The sequence below is a fragment of the Ctenopharyngodon idella genome, chromosome 13 (genome assembly GCF_019924925.1).
Source record: "Ctenopharyngodon idella isolate HZGC_01 chromosome 13, HZGC01, whole genome shotgun sequence".
Classification (NCBI taxonomy): domain Eukaryota; kingdom Metazoa; phylum Chordata; class Actinopteri; order Cypriniformes; family Xenocyprididae; genus Ctenopharyngodon; species Ctenopharyngodon idella.
This window is the reverse complement of record NC_067232.1, coordinates 34,063,010-34,085,872: the sequence shown is the minus strand read 5'-3', so window position 1 is coordinate 34,085,872 and position 22,863 is coordinate 34,063,010. Positions and strand designations below refer to the sequence as shown.

At 39.2% G+C, this 22,863-nt stretch overlaps 1 protein-coding gene across 4 annotated transcripts in view; it reads left to right on the top strand.

Annotated features, from left to right (window-relative positions):
* Window positions 1-13,394, top strand: part of tjap1 (tight junction associated protein 1 (peripheral)) — a 127,219-nt gene extending 113,825 nt beyond the window's left edge. For all 4 annotated transcript variants that reach the window (XM_051917017.1, XM_051917018.1, XM_051917015.1 and 1 more), the window contains 2 exons: window positions 1,497-1,580; window positions 9,886-13,394. In XM_051917017.1, coding sequence (XP_051772977.1) covers window positions 1,497-1,580; window positions 9,886-11,322 — 1,521 coding nt within the window. In that variant the 3' untranslated portion in view covers window positions 11,323-13,394. The remainder of the gene's footprint in view (window positions 1-1,496; window positions 1,581-9,885) is intronic.
* The last annotated feature ends 9,469 nt before the right edge of the window (window positions 13,395-22,863 follow it).

The window sequence follows — 22,863 nt, the reverse complement described above, 5'->3', positions numbered from 1 at the left end:
GGATTGATAACTACTGGAGCTGAAAATTGAAAGTTGCATGAGGAGGATCTGTGCTGAGTTTTCACAGAAGTCTACTGTCAGCTTCCAGAAATGATGTCTGGCTTTTGGAGCTTTACTGGGGAACACGAATCACCTGCACATAAATAACTCCACTCATCCACTACGCACTAGACCAGCATTTTTACGTCAAATACAACCTGTGGCACTGGTTGCATGGGAAAGCCCTTTATTTATAATGAGAGATTTGATTCACATTATATAAATACTGTTAGCATTCAAGTAATTGACACCGGATTGTAAATTAGCAGACAGTATTCTGACAGTGGGTTTTTAAGATGGTAACTCCATGAGGAATAACAAAGCAGGTAATTCTGAAATGTGCCTTTATTACACCGCATGTATGAAACGGTGCCACAGGGAACTAATTATAGCACTGGAGAAACTGATAGCCGTCTGTTCACGGTGTTTAAACGGAGCGCTTCATCTCCTTAGACAGATAGAGCACACATCAATCATAGCTCATTCCTCAGAGGTTGATGTCGGGAGAATTTTTTTCTTCACTTTATTGGCTTTTTTAGTTATAAATCCTGAAGACTGCTACCCTGGGTGCCATTTTCCTCGTTTTACTTGCAAATTGTCAGTGAAAGCTTCGGACAGAACTACTCATTCTTTATTATTATTTATTTGTTTATTTATTTATTTATTTTTCTACATGTTAGATCATTGGTTCTCAAGCAGGGGGCTCAGCAAACTTTCAATGGGTGAACTTTCAATTCACTTTTTGTTTCCTTTGAAGAACCAGTGTTCCCACTGTCTTTGAAAACCATAATATATGAGGTGGCCATAATATATGTTTAAAAGACCTGAAAAAGTCATGAGAATATATATTTATATATCTATATTTATTCTTTTACAATCTATATTATGCAAGTCTGTAATTTACTAGCTCTAAAATATTACTATTTTTTATTATTTTTTTTGGAGCGCCCACAGAATAAAATACGTTTTGAAAACAAAACTAGGGCTAGGAAGCCTTTAATATTGTTGAACACAATCTGGGGCCTAAAGGTTGAGTCATCAAAATTTCAAAATTAAAGCATTATTGTAGTGATCAAAAAATTTTAAATGAAAACTCTCTTATATTTGAGCTTCTTCTTTGCCTAGACACACTTGTTGGCTGTTTTTCCTTCACTGTCCAGTCCAACTTGCATATAAAAGAAGATTCTTAGGCACGATTTATATTAATTTACAAAACTAATTTCTAACTATAAGCCTTTAGCTCAACAGATTTGTAATGACCTTGTGCCAGGTGTTTCCAAACTTTTGACTGAAGCTGTTTCTATCTTCTTTAATAACTGAGAATTTCTGTTTTATTTAAGGAAAGTGTCATTCCAAAAAGTTGACATTGATGACTTTTTTCTTTATTTGATGCGTCTCATATCTGTTTCCCTGACACTTGTATTGTAATCTTGTATCCATTTTCTCTCCTCATGCAGGAACGTTATCGGCAAGATTGCAATTTGGCTGTGCAGCTGTTGAAGTGCAATAAATCGCATTTCAGGAACCACAAGTTTGCTGATGTAAGTAATAGGATCTGTTCCTCATAGGTACCTAGTTTTAGGGCACACCCCCTCCCACATTTTAAAGGGTTAGTTCACCCAAAACTGAAAATTGTCATTGTTTACTCACCCTCATGTTGTTCCAAACCCGTAAGACTTTCGTTCATCTTCAGAACACAAATGAAGATCTTTTTAGTGAAATCTGAGAGATTTCTGTCCTTCCATTGACAGCTATGCAACTACCACTTTGACGCTTCAAAAAGTTCATAAAGAGATGGTGAAACTAATCCATATGAATTGAGTGATTTAATCCAAATTTACCAAAGAAACATGATCGCTTTATATGATGAACAGATTTAATTTAGGCTTTTATTCACATATAAACACTGATCAGCAAACATAAACAGAAGCTCAACTGATCCTTCTTGACGTGAGAGAACAAACCTCATTGGTTCACAAATGAGCTGCATAACACGAGAATGAACCTCATTGGTTCTCACACGTCAAACGAACATGCTTGAGCTTCCATTTATCATAAATGATGTGTGAGTTGATGAATGTTTATATGTGAATAAAAGCCTAAATTCAATCTGTTCATCATATAAAGTGATTGAGTCTCTTCAGAAAAATTCCACTCAATTCATATGGATTAGTTTTACGATCTCTTTATGAACTTTTTGAAGCGTCAAAGTGGTAGTTGTGTAGACTGTCAATGGAAATTTCATTAAAAATATCTTCATTTGTGTTCCGAAGATGAATGAAAGTCTTATAGGTTGGGAACAACATGAGGGTGAGAAAAAGATGACAGAATTTTCATTTTTGAGTGAACAATTCCTTTAAGGAATCGTTCACCAAAAATTCAAATTCTGTCATTCTACTCATCTCATGTCATTTCAAACCCTTGTGAATGTTATAAACAGTGCTGCCATACGAGAGCCTTGTTTGTGCAGCAGATAAGTCAATATGTGTGCGAGTACATGGACAATAATACACTGCTAAGTATCATAAATTAGCTCCTGAAATGTAAATATGATTTCTGAGTAAGTTTATAACAAAATACTGCCACTAACCGGGTTTCCATTACAGATTTGCGCAAAACATTTTGCGATATTTTCTAAACGTCGATAAAAAACAATAGCGAAATGACGGCGTTTCCATTAACTGATGTTGTGCGACTAAAACACAGTTTTTTCCAAGTCATTCCAGAACTCATGCCAACGGATGTTAGTAGGTTTAAATATATCGTAGCCACTGCACTAGCCATTATTTTTATTCGAAGGAGACGTAGGAGTGTTATCCAAGCATTAATGGCAAGGAAAGACCCTTATACTTTGGAGTGGCCATGTGTGAGGTGTTTCTGGGTGTTTCTCCATCCTATCTGCTTCAAGGTCTTGATAAATTGTGGCATTTCTTTGTTGTTCAGAATCTCGTCTTTGTGTCCAAACATACCGCGCCATCTTTAAAGAATGATCGACTTTTACGTACGCCAGGTGACCTGTAAATGCCAAAAAACTGTTTCCAATGCAGTTTTGCGAAATATTCCTTTTTCAAATTGCCTGAAAAACCACCTCATGCGAGCGTAAAAACTTTTTTGCAGTATATGGGAGTTTTTGCGAACTTGGTGTGTTTCCATTGGGTGTATTCGCAGTTTCAATTTGCACAATTTGAAGGGTAATGGAAACGCAGCCACTTTTAGTCTCTTCCTCACACAAAGCTATAATATTGCTTCAGAACTCTGGGAATACAGTCATACGTACTACTATGTTTTATATTCGTTGTCCTTTTTGACGCTTTGCAGTATGATACGCCATCCACTTTTAATGTATGTAAAAGAGCAGCTTAGACGTTCTGCTAAACATCATCTTTTGTGTTTTCGGGGGAAAATAAAACTGATTTGGAATGACATGAGGAGGAAATGATGACATAATTTTCATTTTTGGCTGCTTCTACCCCTGCAGCAGAGGACTTGTTGGAGTCTGAATGTGTTTTGCACTCCGCAGTGACACTCATGGACGGTGGTGAGAGAGAGAGAGAGAGTGTGCACGATTGCCCCGTGACTTTTTTGTTATGGACATGGACCTCTGATTTTACGGACTGGGATCAGAGAGGAATAGTCAGAGAGAGAGATGAAGAGAAAGAGACCAAGAGAATAGAGAGAGGGAGAGGATTTAAAAAAAAAAAGCCATGTCTACAGGATGTGCTTTATGGCGGCGTTTAGCATGAAGAGTGTCTGTTAGGGCAGTCGTGCTGCGAGACACGGCTGGTCTTTGGATACGGATGGTCTCGCTGGCAGAGGAAAGGCACAGTATTGACAAGGTGCCAAACTCCAGACACATCCGTCTGTTTGGCCTTTGTGTCTGTCCGTGGGGGAAAATAGGGCAGATTTCAGGCTGATGGACAGCTCTGTGTGTACAAGAACAGAGAGGTATGATAAGACAGGTTGACCTCATGGGCATATAGGTATTGAACACATCACGACATTATCACCTGTGGCCTGCTCTCTACATTAAACCCATCTATCACTCTGTCTGTCCTTGTTGATCTATATTGCAAACAGCATTAAGTCTGTGCCTGGTTGCATAAACTGCTTGGACTAGTCATCTATTAGTCAGCAATTTTTTTTTCTTCAAGACTGGTCATACCTTTTTCAGTTAGGTAGATTTGTCTATTTTGAATCAAAAAGCATAACTTACCCCTTGACTAACTGCTAGTTGGTCAGTCTAGTTTTTAAGACAGTCTTAACACACTGGCTATGTTTATTCAACATGGGTGCAGGCCAACGTAAGGACAACACTTTTTGTAAATTTTTTTATTTGAACTTCTTGCTGAATAAAGCAAGTCTTGTTTCAAATGCATTAAAGTGCCCTGTTATGCTTTTTTTTTTAACATTACCTTTGATGCAGTGTGTAATACAGCTGTTTGTGAATGTAAAAGGTCTGCAAAGTTTTAAAGATCAAAGTGCTCGGCAAATATTGTTATTGTCTCCTAAAAGAATCAATTCTGAACTGCCGAAACGAGGCGTCAGCAATTCCAGTATACAATCCTCATACGATACATACCTATGTAAAAATGAAATGAAATTTGCATAATGCCAGCCTATGGTCTTCATTGGCTGCCTGCGAACAATGTCTACTTTGACCCTCAAACACTGTAGTTGTAGCTGAGACTGGAAGAGTTTGGTTCGTGTTGTCGACTTGTCATGAAGATGCTGTTTTCTGCTCTGTGAAAGCAAATCCACTTTGCTGCACTTCCAAAAGATGAGGACTCGCGCTGGAATTGATACAGGAAAACCGACGCCATCGTTAATGTTCGTATCACTGTTTATCAAGCGCTGAGGAAGCGCTGGAGCTGAAATTCAGATATGGCTAATAGGCATCACATTTCCGACACGTGCTGCCTGTAAGTGGTAGACCAATCATAACCGACTGGGCCCTCTGACCAATCAGAGCAGAGTAGGTTCGTGGAAAGGAGAGGTTTAGAGAGATTGATTCTTTGAATGAACCATTTTCAGACTCTGAGAAATGAAGTGGTGTCCAATGTATATTATGAGAAAACTGAAGTGTTTTTTGACCTTTGATGCATGTAAACCTATTGTAGGAGATGCCAAAACAAAATTAGGAACCTTTAAAATGGCATAATAGGGGCACTTTAACTCTAACTTTAACTCTGCTTCTTTATTTTTATGGGATTTTGCTTAAAGATGGATAGAAAATGAGATTATTTTCTCGGCCAACTTAAACAATATTGAAGATGTTGAATTTATACAGACACTTATTGGCTTTTCCTTCACTGTTTTATCTAACATCAAAAAATCATTAAAATTTAACTTTTTTAAAAAGAAATTAAAGTCACAATTTGTCTTTTCTAAACTAGTTTAAGTATTTAAACAGAAACCTTTAGATTTAAACATGTTTTGGAGAGCGTGAGAAACATGTTCAGTTACATTTGTCCAAACATTAAGGTTATGCAGAATTAAGGTGGCATTAAATTCAATTGCCATATTGACTGACTGAGTGAGTGACTGCCGGCGCACAATCTTCCTCCTTGGCAGCAAATTAATTCACAAAGGATCCATCTTCATCCTTTTTTAATTGAATTGACCGCAGTGACTGAATTGTGATCTCTCTATGAGAACTGTAGTGATGAAGTGAACTCACTGGAGCCATGGTATTTTTAGAAAATATTTGATTCACTGTCCATATTATCCTCTTGCCCTGCTCTCATGAACTCTGTAATTCATTACTCTGTAAGCAGAGATCACAGACTATTCCATTGGTTATTTTAAAACTCAGTTGAGCCTAAGCCATTACCTGTTTTCATTCTGGTACTGCTAACATAAAGCCACTGTTTTAAAGCATCCTCTTGCAAAGCACCATTTGTAAAATTCTCCAAATGAATGTCAAACTGATCTGCACTACATATGCATCAAACAGGCCACTTGTGTATTCTCTCACAGGCTTTAGAAGTACTTTGAGAACTTGAGAGCCATTATGCTTCAGTCCAGTGCTGGCAAACTGACAGTTATTATAGAAGCTCTCATGTAGCAATTCTCTATCTTTAGCTAAAGATGGAAATTATGCACAGTAATTGGCATACAGTCTTTGTTAAGTGTAGGTCACTGCAAAAATGAGAAGAATTGTGGCTTCTCTTTGTTAGGTTGGCTTAGGAAGATGACGACTATCATGCCATGAGCTGAAGAAGATGCGAGTAGACCTAAACGAAATATAGATAATCATGGTCATTATAAGTCTCAAGACGTATATAAATTTGTATATTTAGTGCATTTTAGGCTGCTGAGCTTGTGTATAGTCTCATGGAGTCAGACTTTTGTCTTACAGGATAAAGTCCAGTCTTATACTGAAGATTTTTCTGGCTAGGAAGCTCCTGTCTGACTGAAGCCCAAAGACGGTCGTTGACCGGTCTGTAAACATACCTGAATTTGTCCTGATTTTCTGACCAGAGTATTGTAGCACTTTGTGTAACATCTGACTTCCCACACTAGCATGTGATGCTTCTGTGGTCATGGGATACACATGCACTCTGCCCCCTGGGACTATTGATTTAGGGAACGTCATGTAGATTTCTAAGCTAGAAGGCCATGAATGGGTCATGCTTGGAAGTGGATGGGTCAATTTTCCCATGCCCTCACACCTAGGGGAAGTAAGGGCATTTTGGGTATTTGCCGCCCCACAGGATCGTTACAACATAAAGCTGAACGAGGCTGTGTGATCACTGATTTTCCCTCCCTTTTGTTTCCACAAATCAATGACCTAGCCTGGCTTCGTTAAACCGTGCCATACTACAGAATGAAATAAAGGCCTCATAACCTGCCTTTTTTCTTTTAGTCTCTCTCTCTCTTTCTCTGTCTGTCTCCCCTCTTCGGTAATAATCTAATTTGAGGTGAGCTTTTTACTCTTTATTCTTCTTTCTCGCATCAGGGCGAGCAGACATTGGATGGTGTTAAATGAAAAGATGCTATTTTCTGCTGTTCTTGATCATGACTGAGATAACCTTCATTGGTGCAGTGTGGTAGATAGGCCTTGTCTAACATCTATTACCATCCAAGTGTCATTGAGTACATGTTAGTGTACCTTTTAAGATTACTACAAATCTACTAAATGTGCTACGTAGTGGTACGTAAAAGCTACGTAACATAAGTGGTCCCCAAAAAAATATTGGACTAGACAAGGCAAAATTCTCCCAAGAAAGAAGATTCTCATCTTTGTTATTTCAAACCTCTCTTAAACTTACTTCTTTGGAACACAGAAGAAGGTTGTTTGGGCTATTTTAGAGTACTTTATTGTCCTTTTTGGAGCTTTACCTAATCACTGCTGCTTCTATTGTATGGGAAAGACAATGTAAACATTCTTACATTTCTACTTTTGTGTTCCACGTAAGAATTGTGCAGTCATATTTTAAAGGATTAGTTCAATTTAAAATGAAAATTACCCCAAGATTTACTCACCCTCAAGCCATCCTAGGTGTAAATGACTTTCTTCTTTCTGATGAACACAATCAGAGTTATATTAATAAATATACTGACGCATCAAAGCTTTATAATGGCAGTGAACGGGACCAACGAGTATGAAGCTGAAGAAAGTGCATCCATCCATCATAAACGTACTCCACACGGCTCCGGGGGGTAAATAGTAAAATATCTAGCTTCCACCAGACCGCCTTCCATATTCAACTTACCAAAAAAGCGCACCCGACGTTGCGTTGCGAATACGGCAGCCGTACGATGTAGCGTAAACGTTTTGAACTGCGAGAGGCGTTACACTTTCTTTGTAAGTTTAATACGGAAGGCAGTCTGGCGGAAGCTTGATATTTTACTTCATAACTTGTTAAATATGGATTTTTTTTTTTTTCTTTTTTTTTCAAACAAACACATCACTTCAGCAGGGTTCCCACGCGTCCTGGAAATCCTGGAATATTAATGACCAATTTTCCAGTCCTGGAAAACACATGGAAAATGAGAGAAAACTGAGATTGTCCTGGCCGACAACTGGTTGAAACAATTAACGTTAGTAACAGAAAGCGCTCTGTTCAGGGACGCTGAGTTTTGACACGTGATCTCATGGTGCGCTTTTTTTGGACGCTGTCTCGTGCTGGCGGGTTTCAGGTGCTAGGATTTAAATGCTCGAATGTTTGCAGCAAATGTTCACTGGTATGCAGGTAATATTTAATTACCTTGTTAATATTATTGTAAAGTAATTATTTTGATACGCATGTGCAAGGGGTCTGCACGGCGAATTACAGCATGCGTGACGTCATTAAGGTTATCGATTTGTTAAGTCTGTTTTATTTAGAATCGTTGCACCCCCATGACAAATCAGACCCAAACTTCCCAAACCTGTTTTATGAACGATATAGGAAGTGAAAATGAGATGCTGACGCGATGCACAGCGATAATTGCATGTTCATAGTGCAGCACAGACTTGTGAACATGAGGCGGAGGCCGGTAATATATAATAGTACTTATATAAACGTAATAAAGGCACGTTTGCAAACGTGATACTGATTTTCTGCAACAGTTCACTAAACAAGACGTCAATATAAGTGACTTCCTTTTTAGACAAACTATTGTCTGTTTGCTCTGTTTCACCAACCATAGTAGTTCCAAACAATGCCGGAGCAGAACGTTTCTCTTAGCAACATGCAGTACAGTGGCGTTTCTTTGCCGAATGAATCTTCGTTTTTGAACGAATCGTTTGAGAAACGATTCATGACCCATTCATGAAGACCGTCTTTTCTTCATTCCTAAATGAATAAGCGTTTTGAATGAATCGTTTGATAGAGTGACTCCAATGATTCACTCATTAAGACTGTTATTTGCTGCCACCTGCTAGTGGTAAGAGTTTAATTTTTAAAGCATCTTTCCTTTCCTCTTTCTATTCTAAATTGTATTTATTTTAAAACATTAAACTTGTTGCGTTATTTATACAATTGTGATATACTGTTTGTTATTTTATTAAAACACTAGATTATTACTAGTGATTTTTTGTGTCATTTTATTAAATAGTTGGTTAATATAATATGAATATATAACATAACTTAAAATAAATATAGAATGTGTGCTTTCCAAAAAAGAAAAGACAGTGAAGTACAATGACCGGATACAAAATTAGAACAGGATAGGATGCAAAAAGAGATGGTAATAAAAAGAAAGCTATAGAACATGTAAAGGTGCTTTATACCCTTCATTGAATATGTGATCCTTATATTTTATTCCCATCATCATGAAATTTGAAATGTCCTGGAAAAGTCCTGGAAAATGATCTCTGAAAAAGAGTGAGAACCCTGTTCAGGCCTTTATTAACCCCCCAGCGCTGTGTGGAGTATGTTTATAATGGATGAATGCACTTTCTTCAGCTTCATAGTCTTTGGTCCCATTCACTGCCATTATGAAGCTTGAATGAGTCAGTATATTTATTAATATAACTCAGATTGTGTTCATCAGAAAGAAGAAAGTCATATACACCTAGGATGGCTTGAGGGTGAGTAAAGCTTGGGGTAATTTTCATTTTTGGGTGAACTAATCCTTTAAGGACTTTGGTTGGTCCTTAAAAAGCTTGTCACTATAAACTGAATTGACCCTGTTCATTTATTCAGAATGAGGCCATTTGAATGCCTGTTCATGGTTACAATAAAGTTCTCATTATCCAGGCTCATTATCCATTTTTTTTTTTTTTTTCCAGGATAGGTTTCAATCTTTTTATGCATAATATATATTTTTTAAAAATTGGTTTAAAAACAATACTGCTGGAAAATGATCCCTAGTCATGTTTGTTGTCTGTGTGTTTATTATCTCTATAATGTTTTGCAGTTGCCATATGAGCTACAGGACATGGTGAACAAGCACATGAAGAGCAGCTTGCCTAACAAGACTCAGGGCTCTCAGGGAGCTCAAGCCCAGGATCCTGACACTCTAAGCCTGACTCCCGCAGACGTAGTGCCCACTTCGGTGATTGCTCGTGTTCTTGAGAAGCCGGAGCCGCTGGTGCTCAACTCAGCCCAGTCAAGCAGCAGTGCAGGTCGGCCAGTGGCTGAGGATGTATTCGTACACGTGGACATGACAGGACCGCAAGATGATGGTGGAGGGCATGAGAATGGTGGTCCTGTTCATGCCAGGCCTCCTGCGGGAGCTGGTTCTGATCAGCAGCATGTAAATGGCATGTGTCGAAGCCAGGGGAGTCTAGACGGTCCGACGGGAGAAGATGGGGCAGCCCCCTCTTTTGAGAAGTTGAATCCTTACCCAGCTCCTCCACCACCAAACCCATTGTACCCTGGACGCAAAGTAATTGAGTTCACTTCAGATGACAAAGTCAAGATCCCCAAGAACAGCCCACTGCCCAACTGCACCTATGCTACTCGTCAGGCCATTTCTCTAAGTCTTGTACAGAACGATGAGGAGGCAGCTGAGCGCCAACGCACCGTGCCCAATAGCCCTGCTGTATCTGATGGGGGTTGGCGGTCAGGGACCTCCTCATCTTCCGGCGGAGGGCATGCTTCTCACCAGCGCACACCTCCACAGATGGATGCTACGGACACTCTCTCCAGTCATTCAAGTCCCTTTAGCAGCCCCCCTCAGCCCCCCAGCGCCTTTGCCAGCTCTGGGAGTTCTGAGGAGGACCTACTGGCCAACTGGCAGCGCATGTTTGTAGAAAAAATGGCACCATCTTCAGAAGGCTCCCTTGTCAACCGTACGTCCTTTAGCAGTGAGACGGTAAAGGATCTCCAAAGAAGTCACAATGGAAAATCAGGAGAAGGTGCTCTGAGAGGTGCTTACTCTGACGGTGAAGAGGGTTCCTCAGCCCAGAGCTGGACAGCAAGTAGAGAGTCCAGTTTGGATACAGACACCAGCAGCGTGGCGGACCTCCGGGCAAAAAAGACACAATACGGAGGTGACTTTTCCCAGGAAGAGGGTGAACGCCTACTGATGGCCCTTGATCCACTTGACAATGATGGTGCTAGTGGTGACACCATGGTCACCATTGAGAGCAGTCCAGGCTCTGCTAAGCGTCAAGAGTTTGCTGAAGATGCGGGCTCGGCAGGAAGTTCATCTGAGGAACGAGATGTCCTACCCCAGGACTTTCCTGTTATTGGATCAAAGGTCCTACCTTCCCTTGAGGATTATACAGACAAGCCCCCTCGGACTGGCTCCACACGACCTCTGAAGAGTCCCAAGAGGATGGGGGTTCATCACTTGCACCGTAAAGACAGCCTTACCAGAGCCCAAGAACATGGAAACTTGCTGGACTAAGACTTCCAGGCTTGTTTTTCTTTTTCTTTTCTTTTTTTCTTTTTTTTACCTTGAGTGCTCTTTGTCTTACTAGCAATCACTAGTCATAGCAGCACACAAGTGGAAGGGATCGAATCAGCCTGGCTGTAGTTATCCCAGATCATGCTGCTGTTGCTGAGGCATCATTCTGTCCTCTCTTTGAGGCGTGGAGTTCTCTTATCTGTGGAGCCTATGGTATTGATGGAATCAGTGGTAAAGTACAGACTGCAACTTCAGTTAGTCTGGCTAGTGAGTGGACAGTGCTTCAGGGATTGTACAAGAATGTCATATTCTGATTTAAGGTGATTTTCACCACTCCAAGACTTGCTTCTGCTTGATCTGACATGATTGAATGGGCAACAGCAGGACATAGCCATACAATCACACTTTTGTAAGAGAAAGAGTTCTTCAGAGGCAACAAGACTGAGCAGCATTAGGATTGATCCCTGTGGCACTGTGCAGACATGGAGCATCTCACGTAATGGATGTTTTGACATTTACTTTTGCCCTCGGGTGAGAGTTTTCTAGCCAGATAAGGATATCTATCCAGTATCCCAGTACAAGTCCGATGTTGTGGAAGATGGGATGGTACCAAATGGCCACAGATACCACTGTGTCAGGCATTCTGCTGGTTGAAGCAGGTTAAATGTAATCTATGGGACTCTCATGTCAATTTTCAGTGCCTAACCCTTGCTCTGACAGAGGGGGCTCTCCATCACCCTTTAAAAGAACATCTTGTTCCTTTAGTCTGCTTTTAGTCATCATAAACTGAGAGGATCCTTCACCTCAGATTTTCAGTTACCTCTCTTCACTGATCTACCACTGTATTTCAACACCCAACCTAAGGACAGTTTTTGTACTTTAATAAACAACATGAATTATGAAAGGATTTTGATGTATTCAGTATGTGTTTCAGTGATCAAGTACATGGATATACTTCCTGATTTTCATTCTGACCTGTTTTGTTTGACTAATGGTATTTAAAACTGATTATGATTTTAAGTAAATATTTAGAGTTAGTTTTTTTTTTTGTATTTATTTGTCTTTTACTGGTCTAAAGTGTCCCCTCAAATCAGTTAAGCACTTGCAGAAGTATACAAGAAGTGCACGGGTTACTGAACCCTGTCGTAAAATGAAATGAGAAGGTATACAAACTCTTACATTATTACTCATTAGTTATTACACTGTAATACAATGGAAATGCAACCCAAACAGTGCTGTATTTTGGCATTTTAATTATTTAATCTGGAAAATATTCCTTATTTTTCAAAGATCAGTATTTAAGAGTAAAATATTTTAGGCTGAAACATTTGGATGTGTCATTAGTATTTCATGTCCTCAAATTTAGAGGTGTATAAATGCGTCCCCTCACTGCTGACGGCACAAATTGCCATTCAGAGGGCATATTAATATTTTTTTAAACTATGCATACAGTACTGTGTAAAAACACCACAAAAACTTGAACCATAGCAAAGCATTCTGTCTGATATGATGACATTACTGACTTCTAAATAAAGAATGTTGCATACAGTAGACAGACAAAAACAGTGAGCTAAAACACAGAGATTTCAGCCACAAAACATGCCTTTGTTTGTTAGAGAGGCACTGACACAAACACATTGTTTTTTTTTTAAACCCTAATTTCAAGGAAAGCCATGTTTTGATCTTAACGAATGTAATCATCTTTATGTAGCATCCATTTCCTTTGGTTCCTTATTATTTGTTAACTAATCATATACTGCTGTATGTATTTTAAGGGGAATGTGCATCCCGCCATCATTTAGTGTGTTTTTCTGTGTGTATTTTTTTGTGTGGAAATCTGAATTCTCTTGATAATGGATGATCAGTCTGTCCAGCAGATATTTTCTGCAAGTTATTTTTTTCTGTTCCAGTCTTAAATTTCAGTCATTTCATTTCAAGCCTTGTTCAAATAGCATTTTAACATTTATCAGCTTTTCTCAAAGAGTTTCAGATGCGACCACTACAAGCATCCTCATTCTTTTGTTTTGATGAATATGTTTTAGAGACGATTAAACTCTGTGTTGCCTTTTTAAGAGCTGCTTGCTTTGTGTTCTTTTCATTTACAAGTTTATAGTCTCTTGACCAGTCATTACCCAGATGTCCCACCCTGGGTCGAGTACTGTACTTCATGCAGTATTGTACTTTTAAAAAATCTGTGTGTTTTCTAGTAATTGGACACAGAACACCTTCCACCCTGACTAACTTGAGACATTTACCCTACTGGTGATATGCAACAGTGTTCGGCGTATGTTGAGCACTTTTTTAGGTTTGTCTTTTATTTATGAACATATCAGCCAGTCAGAACGTATTACGTTTTAACAGTATTACTGGAAGGACGTCAGACTTTTGTAAAATGTTTGCTGTATATATTCACGGTCACTGTGATTTTCTAAGCAAGACATGTTCCTGAATCAACATATTTAGTTGATCCTGGAACAACATTCTTGGCTGAAAATGTAGTCTTAACCATATCCCTACCCCTAACCCTACCCATAACTTATCCCTAAAATCAGAGGGAAATGACGGATGAATAACACTGATGTAGAAGCACCTAACCCTGGTTGTAAGCCTAAACTTGACATAAACTGTAAACTTGTACCTCAAATCTGATTGGTTGATTGGAATGTTGTTCCAAGATCATCAAAGATGTTGATCCAGGGACATGTTGTACATGGTGAAATCACATTGACCATATACTCACCTCATAGCTGGTCTGCCACAGCACTCCTCGCCTTGAATAATTCAGCTATATGTTTCTCAGAATGTGTGATCGAAGGGCTCCTAAGTCCACACTTACTCTTCTTGTGTTACACTTTGGTCTCTTTGTATGTAGTTATCAATCTTGCTTCGCAATATATGGGAGAACCACTAATAGCCCATGATTAATTGAAGTGTAACTACCCACCATGCTGAATAATTAATATTTTATCTATCATGTTCTAAAATAGTTCTGTGATGTTTTAAAGAGACAGAGTACAGTCTCTTGCATGTGGAAATGGATGCCTTTAAATAATTTAGTCTCATCAGATGTTACACAGGCCCCAGGTTGTGCAAATAAATACAAAAAAGACATGACAATGGCCAGGATGTGTTTAATACACTCCGTGTATAAATAAGCCTTTCACTTCTGCTCTCATACAACTTTAATAACTCAAATTTAATTGCACACATAAGAGACGCGCACATCTTATTTAATCCAAGGTGACCCTCAGGCGTGTGGTGCGCAAGTCTTTGCTGAGAAATCTAAAGAATTAACAAAAAGAAGTCAAGGTTATCTTCCAACTAATACATTCCAGTCCCACTTCTGTCCAGAGTTGACGTGTCTGTGATGAAAAAACATATTCAATTCATGATATCTTCTCTTTAACCTTCAAGACGGTGCATAATCTGCACTCCTTTTCCTTTGATCTGATATATAAACGCTTTTATTCATCAGTAGACCAACGTTCATATAACCATCAACAAGATTTAAAATGTCAAGTCAAGCTGACTCTGAAATTAGCCTTCGTTGTTGACTAATACACTTGCATTAAGGTGAAAATTGACCCTGTTATTTTAATACACATTACTGATTTTACTGTCTTAGTAATCTTTCATTAAAATGTAATAACTCACTCCCCCTTTACTGATGATAAAGTTAAACATTATCCACTGCTAAGCCCTGGTTTAAGCATTGATTCAACAAGCTCTCATTCAGGCTCCATTCTGGTATGGAACGACAATCCTCGATCCAATCAATTCCTGATAGATAAAATCAAGTTCTGCCTTACATTTTGTCATTGACTCGAAAATGTGTAACATTACGAAAGCAAGTTGTTAGTTGTGCTTTTTTTTGTAGAGTCCTTACAATTCTATAAGTAATTTAAAGGTTTAGTTCACCCAATAATGAAAATTTTGTCAATCACTCACCCAACCTGTAAGACTTTCGTTCATCTTCAGAACACAAATGAAGATATTTTTGATGAAATCTGAGAGATTTCTGTTCCCCCCATTGACAGCTACGCAACTACCACATTCAAGCCCCAGAAAGGTAGAAAAGACATTGTTAAAGTAATCCACATGACTCCAGTGGTTGAGCGCTTTGTTTGCGCAAAAAACATAATTTACCACTAAATCTACAAAATATTAATCTCCCAGCGCGCATACGCAAGAGAAGACGATGTTACGGGAACGAGGTGGAGATTAATTTTTTGTAAATAAAGTGGTCTCACTTTTATCGCTTCATAAAATTGAGGTTAAACCATGGATTACTTTAATGATGTCTTTGCTCTCTTTCTGGGGCTTGAAAGTGGTAGTTGCTAAGCTGTCAATGGAGGGACAGAAAGTGTTCAGATATCATCAAAAAGATCTTCATTTGTGTTCCAAAGATGAAGAAAAGTCTTGCGGGTTTGGAACGACATAAGGGTGAGTAATAAAAATTTTCATTTTTGGGTGAACTATCCCTTTAATACTTGATGAAATCAGGATGCTGTTTTGTTTTCTTTGCTGTTTGTACTTAATTTACTTGGATTGTGTTGTTTTTGAAGTTGGACATAAGGTCTGTGAAACTCTAAATCTTACTGTCCTGATGCTTTAACATGGTGGTGGGATGTCATATGATTGTGAGGTGATATTTTAAGGGTGCAAAAACCAATTAATGTTGATGGTGTTGGCTTCCATAAACTTATTTCAGATGTGTGTGATTTTACCATTTGTCTTCTGAATTCTTCAGGCAGATTTCTGGTGCATACTCCACATACCTTGTCTAGCGGTCTTATGTGTGTGTAACTGTAGCAACGGTGCTTTTTCCCTTGTCATTTGTTCATTTTGATTTTCTCCTCATGCCTGTTTATTTTGAATTTTACTTAATCAGGTAAAGCTTCCATGGTTGTGTAGATGTACCATGCGCCGATTATTTTTCCCCTAAAAAAAAAAAAAAAAAAAAAAGATGCTTATGACTGGAATGATTTTATTTTCTGAATTTGTAAACTGATGTATATTTTAAAACAAATAAAACTATTTTAAACAATGGGTTTGGACTGTGCACTTTGGCAGCGTCACCTCCAGGCACTACTATGATTCACGGGTGTCTGTTTTTGGTGCCATGTGACGTCGCTGTAGCCGTGGAGCGGCAGTGCTGATGTAGGAGTGCCCACTGGTGGTCATGAGGGTCCAGTGCTGATTAAGTGGGTGGATACAAGCACCTAGCAACAGTGTGCTAACAAACCTTCATTGTAATTGTCAAAACAATTACAAGCACTAATTAGGGTCAGTAAAGCATATCAACAGAGCTGACAAGAACTATCTGGTAATTTGTCTGACAGGTTCCAGCATGACTGCATAAATTAACACCTTGAGACTGTTTAAAAAGCAGCGTTTATTAATATAAAGTGGGACTCTTTTTTTTTTTTTAACTGTACTAATATTTAAAGGTGCAATATGTAAGAATTTTGCAGTAAAATATCTAAAAGCCACTAGGCCAGTGTTATATATTTTGTTCACTTGAGTACTTACAATATCCCAAATGTTTGCAACTAGTTGTAAATTGTGAGAAAATTGCACTTTTACCCAAGGCTCCGGGACGTGTGAGGAGTCGCCTGTCAATTGCGTCGTACCCGCGTTGACCTTCGGTTTCTGGTTTTATTTTGTAGAAACCATGGAAACACCAAAGACGCTTTAATATTTACATGTTTTAATAGACAAGGGAACAACTGTTTTGATATATTTATAGACAGAAAACTAATTATTGTTATATAGCTCAACACGTTTAGTCTTATTGTTTAAATCTAATTTTCTTGATTTTTTGTGAGTACCATGCTTTACCATGCCTCAGAGAAAAACACTATTTTGTCAAGTAGCTAACATAGCATAATCAGATGCTTTATTTTTAGTAACAGTAATACAGCATTTTCTCCATCACACAATACGTTTTAAAATTTATTGCATGCCATTTATCAACAAGCCATCCAGCATTTATTAATATGATATTCTAAAATCGATCTGTCTTACTGCAGTGTGTCTCAAACAAGTGTCTCACAGCAGCCACCGAGCGAACGCACAGAGTAACGTTATAACATCATTTTCAACACTCTCAAATGTATCTAATATGTTGAACAGGGCTGCTTTACCTCGAAGGCCCTGTCCCAAATGACACCCTAAACACTCACGGCCTTCCTACGAGTCCGCACTTTCATGACATAACGTCACCCTTCTGAAGCTCAAAATTGACAAATGGGACACCCTACGGTCTCGTGGACTTAACGGACACACGCACGCGGCAGCCATTGTAAGTCCACAAGACCGTAAGTGCATAGAAGTGTGCCATTTGGGACAGGGCCATACTCATGACCGGAAAAGCGGAAGCAGCGCCGGCGACTGTGGCATAATAAAAGTTCCGCTGCTCGTGAGGCGTGTGTTGCGCAATCGCCTCGTTCAGCTCCCACAACACTCGATCCCGCTCTGCTTCATACTACAGTAACGTTAACTAGATAAAAAAGTTTGTAGACTAACTTTAAGTTGGCTCGAAAAAGCCTAGCCAGAAAGTCTGAAGAAGTTTTAAAAGCTTGTAGTTTGAAGCTTTTCAGTTTGAAATAGTTTAGTTTTGTAGTTTTAAAAGCTAGATAGATAGATAGAATCAGATGAGATAGATTAGAAATAGATAGATAGTTACTAGGGTACTTGGGGTTGTTGCTAGGGTATCTATCTATCATAGCAACCACCTAGAACACCATGGCAACAGCATAGCAACCACACAGAGCACCCTAGCAACCACATAGCAACCACCCAGAACAGCATAGCAACCCCCTAGAATATCCTAGCAACCTCATAGCAACAACTTAGCAACCACCCCAAGTACCTTAGCTAAGGTGTTGCTATGCGATTGCTAGGGTGCTCGGGGAGGTTGCTAAGGTGTTGCCATGTGGTTGCTATGGTACTCGGGGTGGTTGCTAAGGTGTTGCTATGCGGTTGCTAGGGTACTCGGGGTGGTTGCTAAGGTGTTGCCATGTGGTTGCTATGGTACTCGGGGTGGTTGCTAAGGTGTTGCTATGCGGTTGCTAGGGTACTCGGGGTGGTTGCTAAGGTGTTGCCATGAGGTTGCTATGGTACTCGAGGTGGTTGCTAAGGTGTTGCTATGCGGTTGCTAGGGTACTCGGGGTGGTTGCTAAGATGTTGCTATGCGGTTGCTAGGGTACTTGGGGTTATTGCTAGGGTGTTGCTATGCGGTTGCTAAGGTATTCCGTTGGTTGCTAGGGTGTTGCTATGCAGTTGCTAGGGTACTCGGGGTGGTTGCTAAGAATGCATACTATAATCTCACACGATTATTTTATGCACTCTGTTTTTCTGTTTGCTTGAAATTGCCTTTATGTCCCATAAATTGTAATTTTTGCAATGTCTGTTTTTTGAAATGAGTGGGTCTTCATAATAATGGTTAAAAAACGTAAAAGTCAAGATTATCTATATTAAAGTTATTTCTACAATCTAAATACATTAGAAAAATAGAGTTTAAATTTAATTTTCTTTCAAAATATTTCATTTTATTGTTTGCAAAAATTCTGTCAACTATGTAACTAATCAAACACCCCCTGAAAACTAAAACATGCTTTATCCCAAAACCATGTGACCAGCATCATGTGATGTGATTTTGTACATTTTGAGCACTATAGGTGTGTTGGACTTGAAGGGGTGCTGTGCAGACCGATCGGTTTATGACACCAAAGTACAGCGAGAGCGATTTGAAAGCATATGAAGTCGTCTGCTCTCTAATCGCTCTCTTTTTATGATTTTATTTCAAATTAATATTAAAATGTGAGGTTAACCTGATCAAGAAAATAACATCTAGTTGACCAGACAAGGCCTGCCATTGAAATTATGAGGCTGAAGTAGTCAAACTGTCAACTATGTTACTATCATTGATTACTATGTTTTGACTGATTTTTTACATTTTAAATATCTAGACTGCTGCTTTTGATGTTATTTCAGGGTTAACATAGTTAACATCCACATGGACTGGATTTCTGCATGATATTCTTAAAACTATACAGTTTGACTGTAACATAGTTGACAAGCTTACGAAGGAAAACATCTTTTTTTTGTAACATCAAAATCTTGTTTAATGATTTATCATCACAACTAGCAGATACGTTACACTGATAAAATATATAAACTTAAAGCATTAGTAGTTTTAATGAGAAAGAATATTGTTTTGTTATTGTTATTTATCGAGAAAGCATATTGTTCACAGTAGTGTGTTTCATTCCTGAATGAACTGGTGTTTTTGAACAAATTGGTTGAATTCATGATTCATTGACTAATGAAAGATTAGATAATTAGAAGACTGGATAATTCTAGACTCCTTCAACATTTTTGTGCACTACGTGTCCTGGCTCAGACCTCATTTCGGTTCCTTCCAGACTCTTATATAGTTCAGACTAATGAGTATTTCATCATGCTGAATCCTTTAGCATACTCCTGTCAGTGAAGAGGATTCATTACAGCATTACCCACTGGAAAATTGGCCTTCCATTTGTCTCATTTCTTTAGCAGCTTTGTAGATTGATCGGAGGCCTTTCATTAATTATAGACAATGATCTCCTTCCTTATTATATGCCTTTCCTGGCAGCTGCTGTATGAGAGAGGAGATAGACATTAGGAAGGCGACACGACTATACCTGGTGTCCATTTCTGCATTTGATCCCTGGCCGGAAATAGAGAGCTGCTTATTCAAAGTTGTGGAACAGTAGATATCATAGTACGTGAGAGAACAGCTTATAAAGCCAAATAAAAGTGAATTCAGACTTTCTCTGCCAGTAATGCAATGTTCCAGCAAAGGAATGTACCTACAAAGTTGCAGTCCTAGAAAATAAATATGCTGCTGTTTGGAATAATGAAAAGGTCTGATGATATTCAATCAGATCCTCTGAAAATTACACTAAATTGCATAATTTAAAGCACTTTCCTTGGCAGCATTTCTTGCTGCCATTATTTATATGCATACACTGATCAGGCATAACATTATGAGCACTGACAGGTGAAGTGAATAACACTGATCATCTCTTCATCACGGCACCTGTTAGTGGGTGGGATATATTAGGCAGCAAGTGAACATTTTGTCCTCAAAGTTGATGTGTTAGAAGCAGGAAAAATGGGCAAGCGTAAGGATTTGAGCGAGTTTGACAAGGGCCAAATTGTGATGGCTAGACGACTGGGTCAGAGTGTCTCCAAAACTGCAGCTCTTGTGGGGTGTTCCCGGTCTGCAGTGGTCAGTATCTCATTGATGCATGTGGGGAGCGAAGGCTGGCCCGTGTGGTCCGATCCAACAGACGAGCTACTGTAGCTCAAATTGCTCAAGAAGTTAATGCTGGTTCTCATAGAAAGGTGTCAGAATACACAGTGCTTCACAGTTTGTTGCGTATGGGGCTGCATAGACACAGATCAGTCAGGGTGCCCATGCTGACCCCTGTCCACCGCCGAAAGCGCCAACAGTGGACACGTGAGCATTAGAACTGGACCACGGAGCAATGGAAGAAGGTGGTCTGGTCTGATGAATCACGTTTTCTTTTACATCACGTGGATGGCCGGGTGCGTGTGCGTCTCTTACCTGGGGAACACATGGCACCAGGATGCACTATGGGAAGAAGGCAAGCCTGCGGAGGCAGTGTGATACTTTGGGCAATGTTCTGCTGGGAAACCTTGGGTCCTGCCATCCATGTGGATGTTACTTTGACACGTACCACCTACCTAAGCATTGCTGCAGACCATGTACAACCTTTCATGGAAACGGTATTCCCTGGTGGCTGTGGCCTCTTTCAGCAGGATAATGCTCCCTGCCACAAAGCAAAAATGGTTCAGGAATGGATTGAGGAGCACAACAATTAGTTTGAGGTGTTGACTATGGGTGCTTCTCAATATCCCTCCTCGTTTCCTCGCTCCTCCGTCCTCCATCCTATGACCCGAAAACCAATCGAACTCAGCCATCTTGAAGGACATCTCAATTCTCTAATTGCACCACGAGGAGGCAAGGAACAAGGAGTGAGGAAGCTTCCTGAGGAGTCATGAGCGAGGATACACAGGTGTATCCTTTGCAGAAGTCTTTCTCGTTGAAAAACCTGATGCACGTATAAATTCTCCTCCCCCTTCATATCTGTCACAATAATTTAAATGTATGCTTTACTTTTGCAGTTTAAATAAACTTTACATCTCATATATTTCAACTGGGCATCTTGCTTTATTAATATTTATTATAATTTTTTTTAAATAACAGCTGATGACGCTTTGAAGTGACGCTAAAGGGAGTGGGGATGTATCATTTCACTTGATTCAAATTCTCCGTCCTTTTCCTTTTGTCCTTCCCTTGCATCCTGAAAGGGTGGAGCTAAGACACGAGGAAAGGAAGTGAGGAAAGGAAATGAGGATGCACAAATAAGAAGTGAGAAGCACCCTTGGCCTCCAAATTCCCCAGATCTCAATCCAATCGAGCATCTGTGGGATGTGCTGAACATACAAGTCCGATCCATGAAGGCTCCACCTCACAACTTACAGGACTTAAAGGATCTGCTGCTAACATCTTGGTGTCAGATACCACAGCACACCTTCAGGGGTCTGGTGGAGTCCATGCCTCGACGGGTCAGGGCTGTTTTGGCAGCAAAAGAGGGACCAACACAATATTAGGAAGGTGGTCATAATGTTATGCTGGACAGTCGCACTCAGGCTTGGTTCAAAGCAACCGTGCCTAGTGTGAGTACACCCTTACTCTGTGCTATATACTGAATACAATATAATTAAGCAGTATCACTCAAACAAGAGTGTTGTTGTACTGAATGCCATGATATTCAGACCAGCAGCATAATTGCAAGTGTAATATTACCTTTATACAAAAGTTATTCATATTACCACTAAAAAAAAATGGCTATATGTGTGTGTTCTTGTGTATATGGTTTATGAGGACAAAAATGTGTATAATGACATGGGTATTACAACATAAACGTGGTTTATGAGGACAGGAAGTGTCTTAAAAATGGCTTAAAACCAGGGGTTAAAAACAGGGGTTTTTTTTATTACAAAAAGTTTTCTGTACGTTTAGGGGTCTGGTTAGGGTAAGGGGCTAGAATATACAGTTTGTACAGTATAAAACCATTACGTCTATGGAGAGTCTCCATATGCACTGGCCAGTCTCCTTATCATAAAAGAAAAGGTGCTACTCTAAACCCTAATACTCAAAATAATGAATTGGTTTGAGTAGGACAAACTTAAATTAAACAAATTAGTTCAGTCAAATTAACTTTTATGAGTATTTAACACTTTCTTTTCCTTTCAAGTTCACAGAACTGACATATTTCAAGTAAACTGAACTGTTTCATTGTTTTGAGTTTTATAAACTTATTTCTTTTAATTTAGATGAACTTAAGTTTAACTGAAACTGAGCTGGGATTTCTGTTTCCCAGCATGCTTTGCCCATGGCACTCGAAAGGGAGAGTAAATGCTAAAATTAAGTGTTATATAATGTTAAAGAATGTTCACATTGAG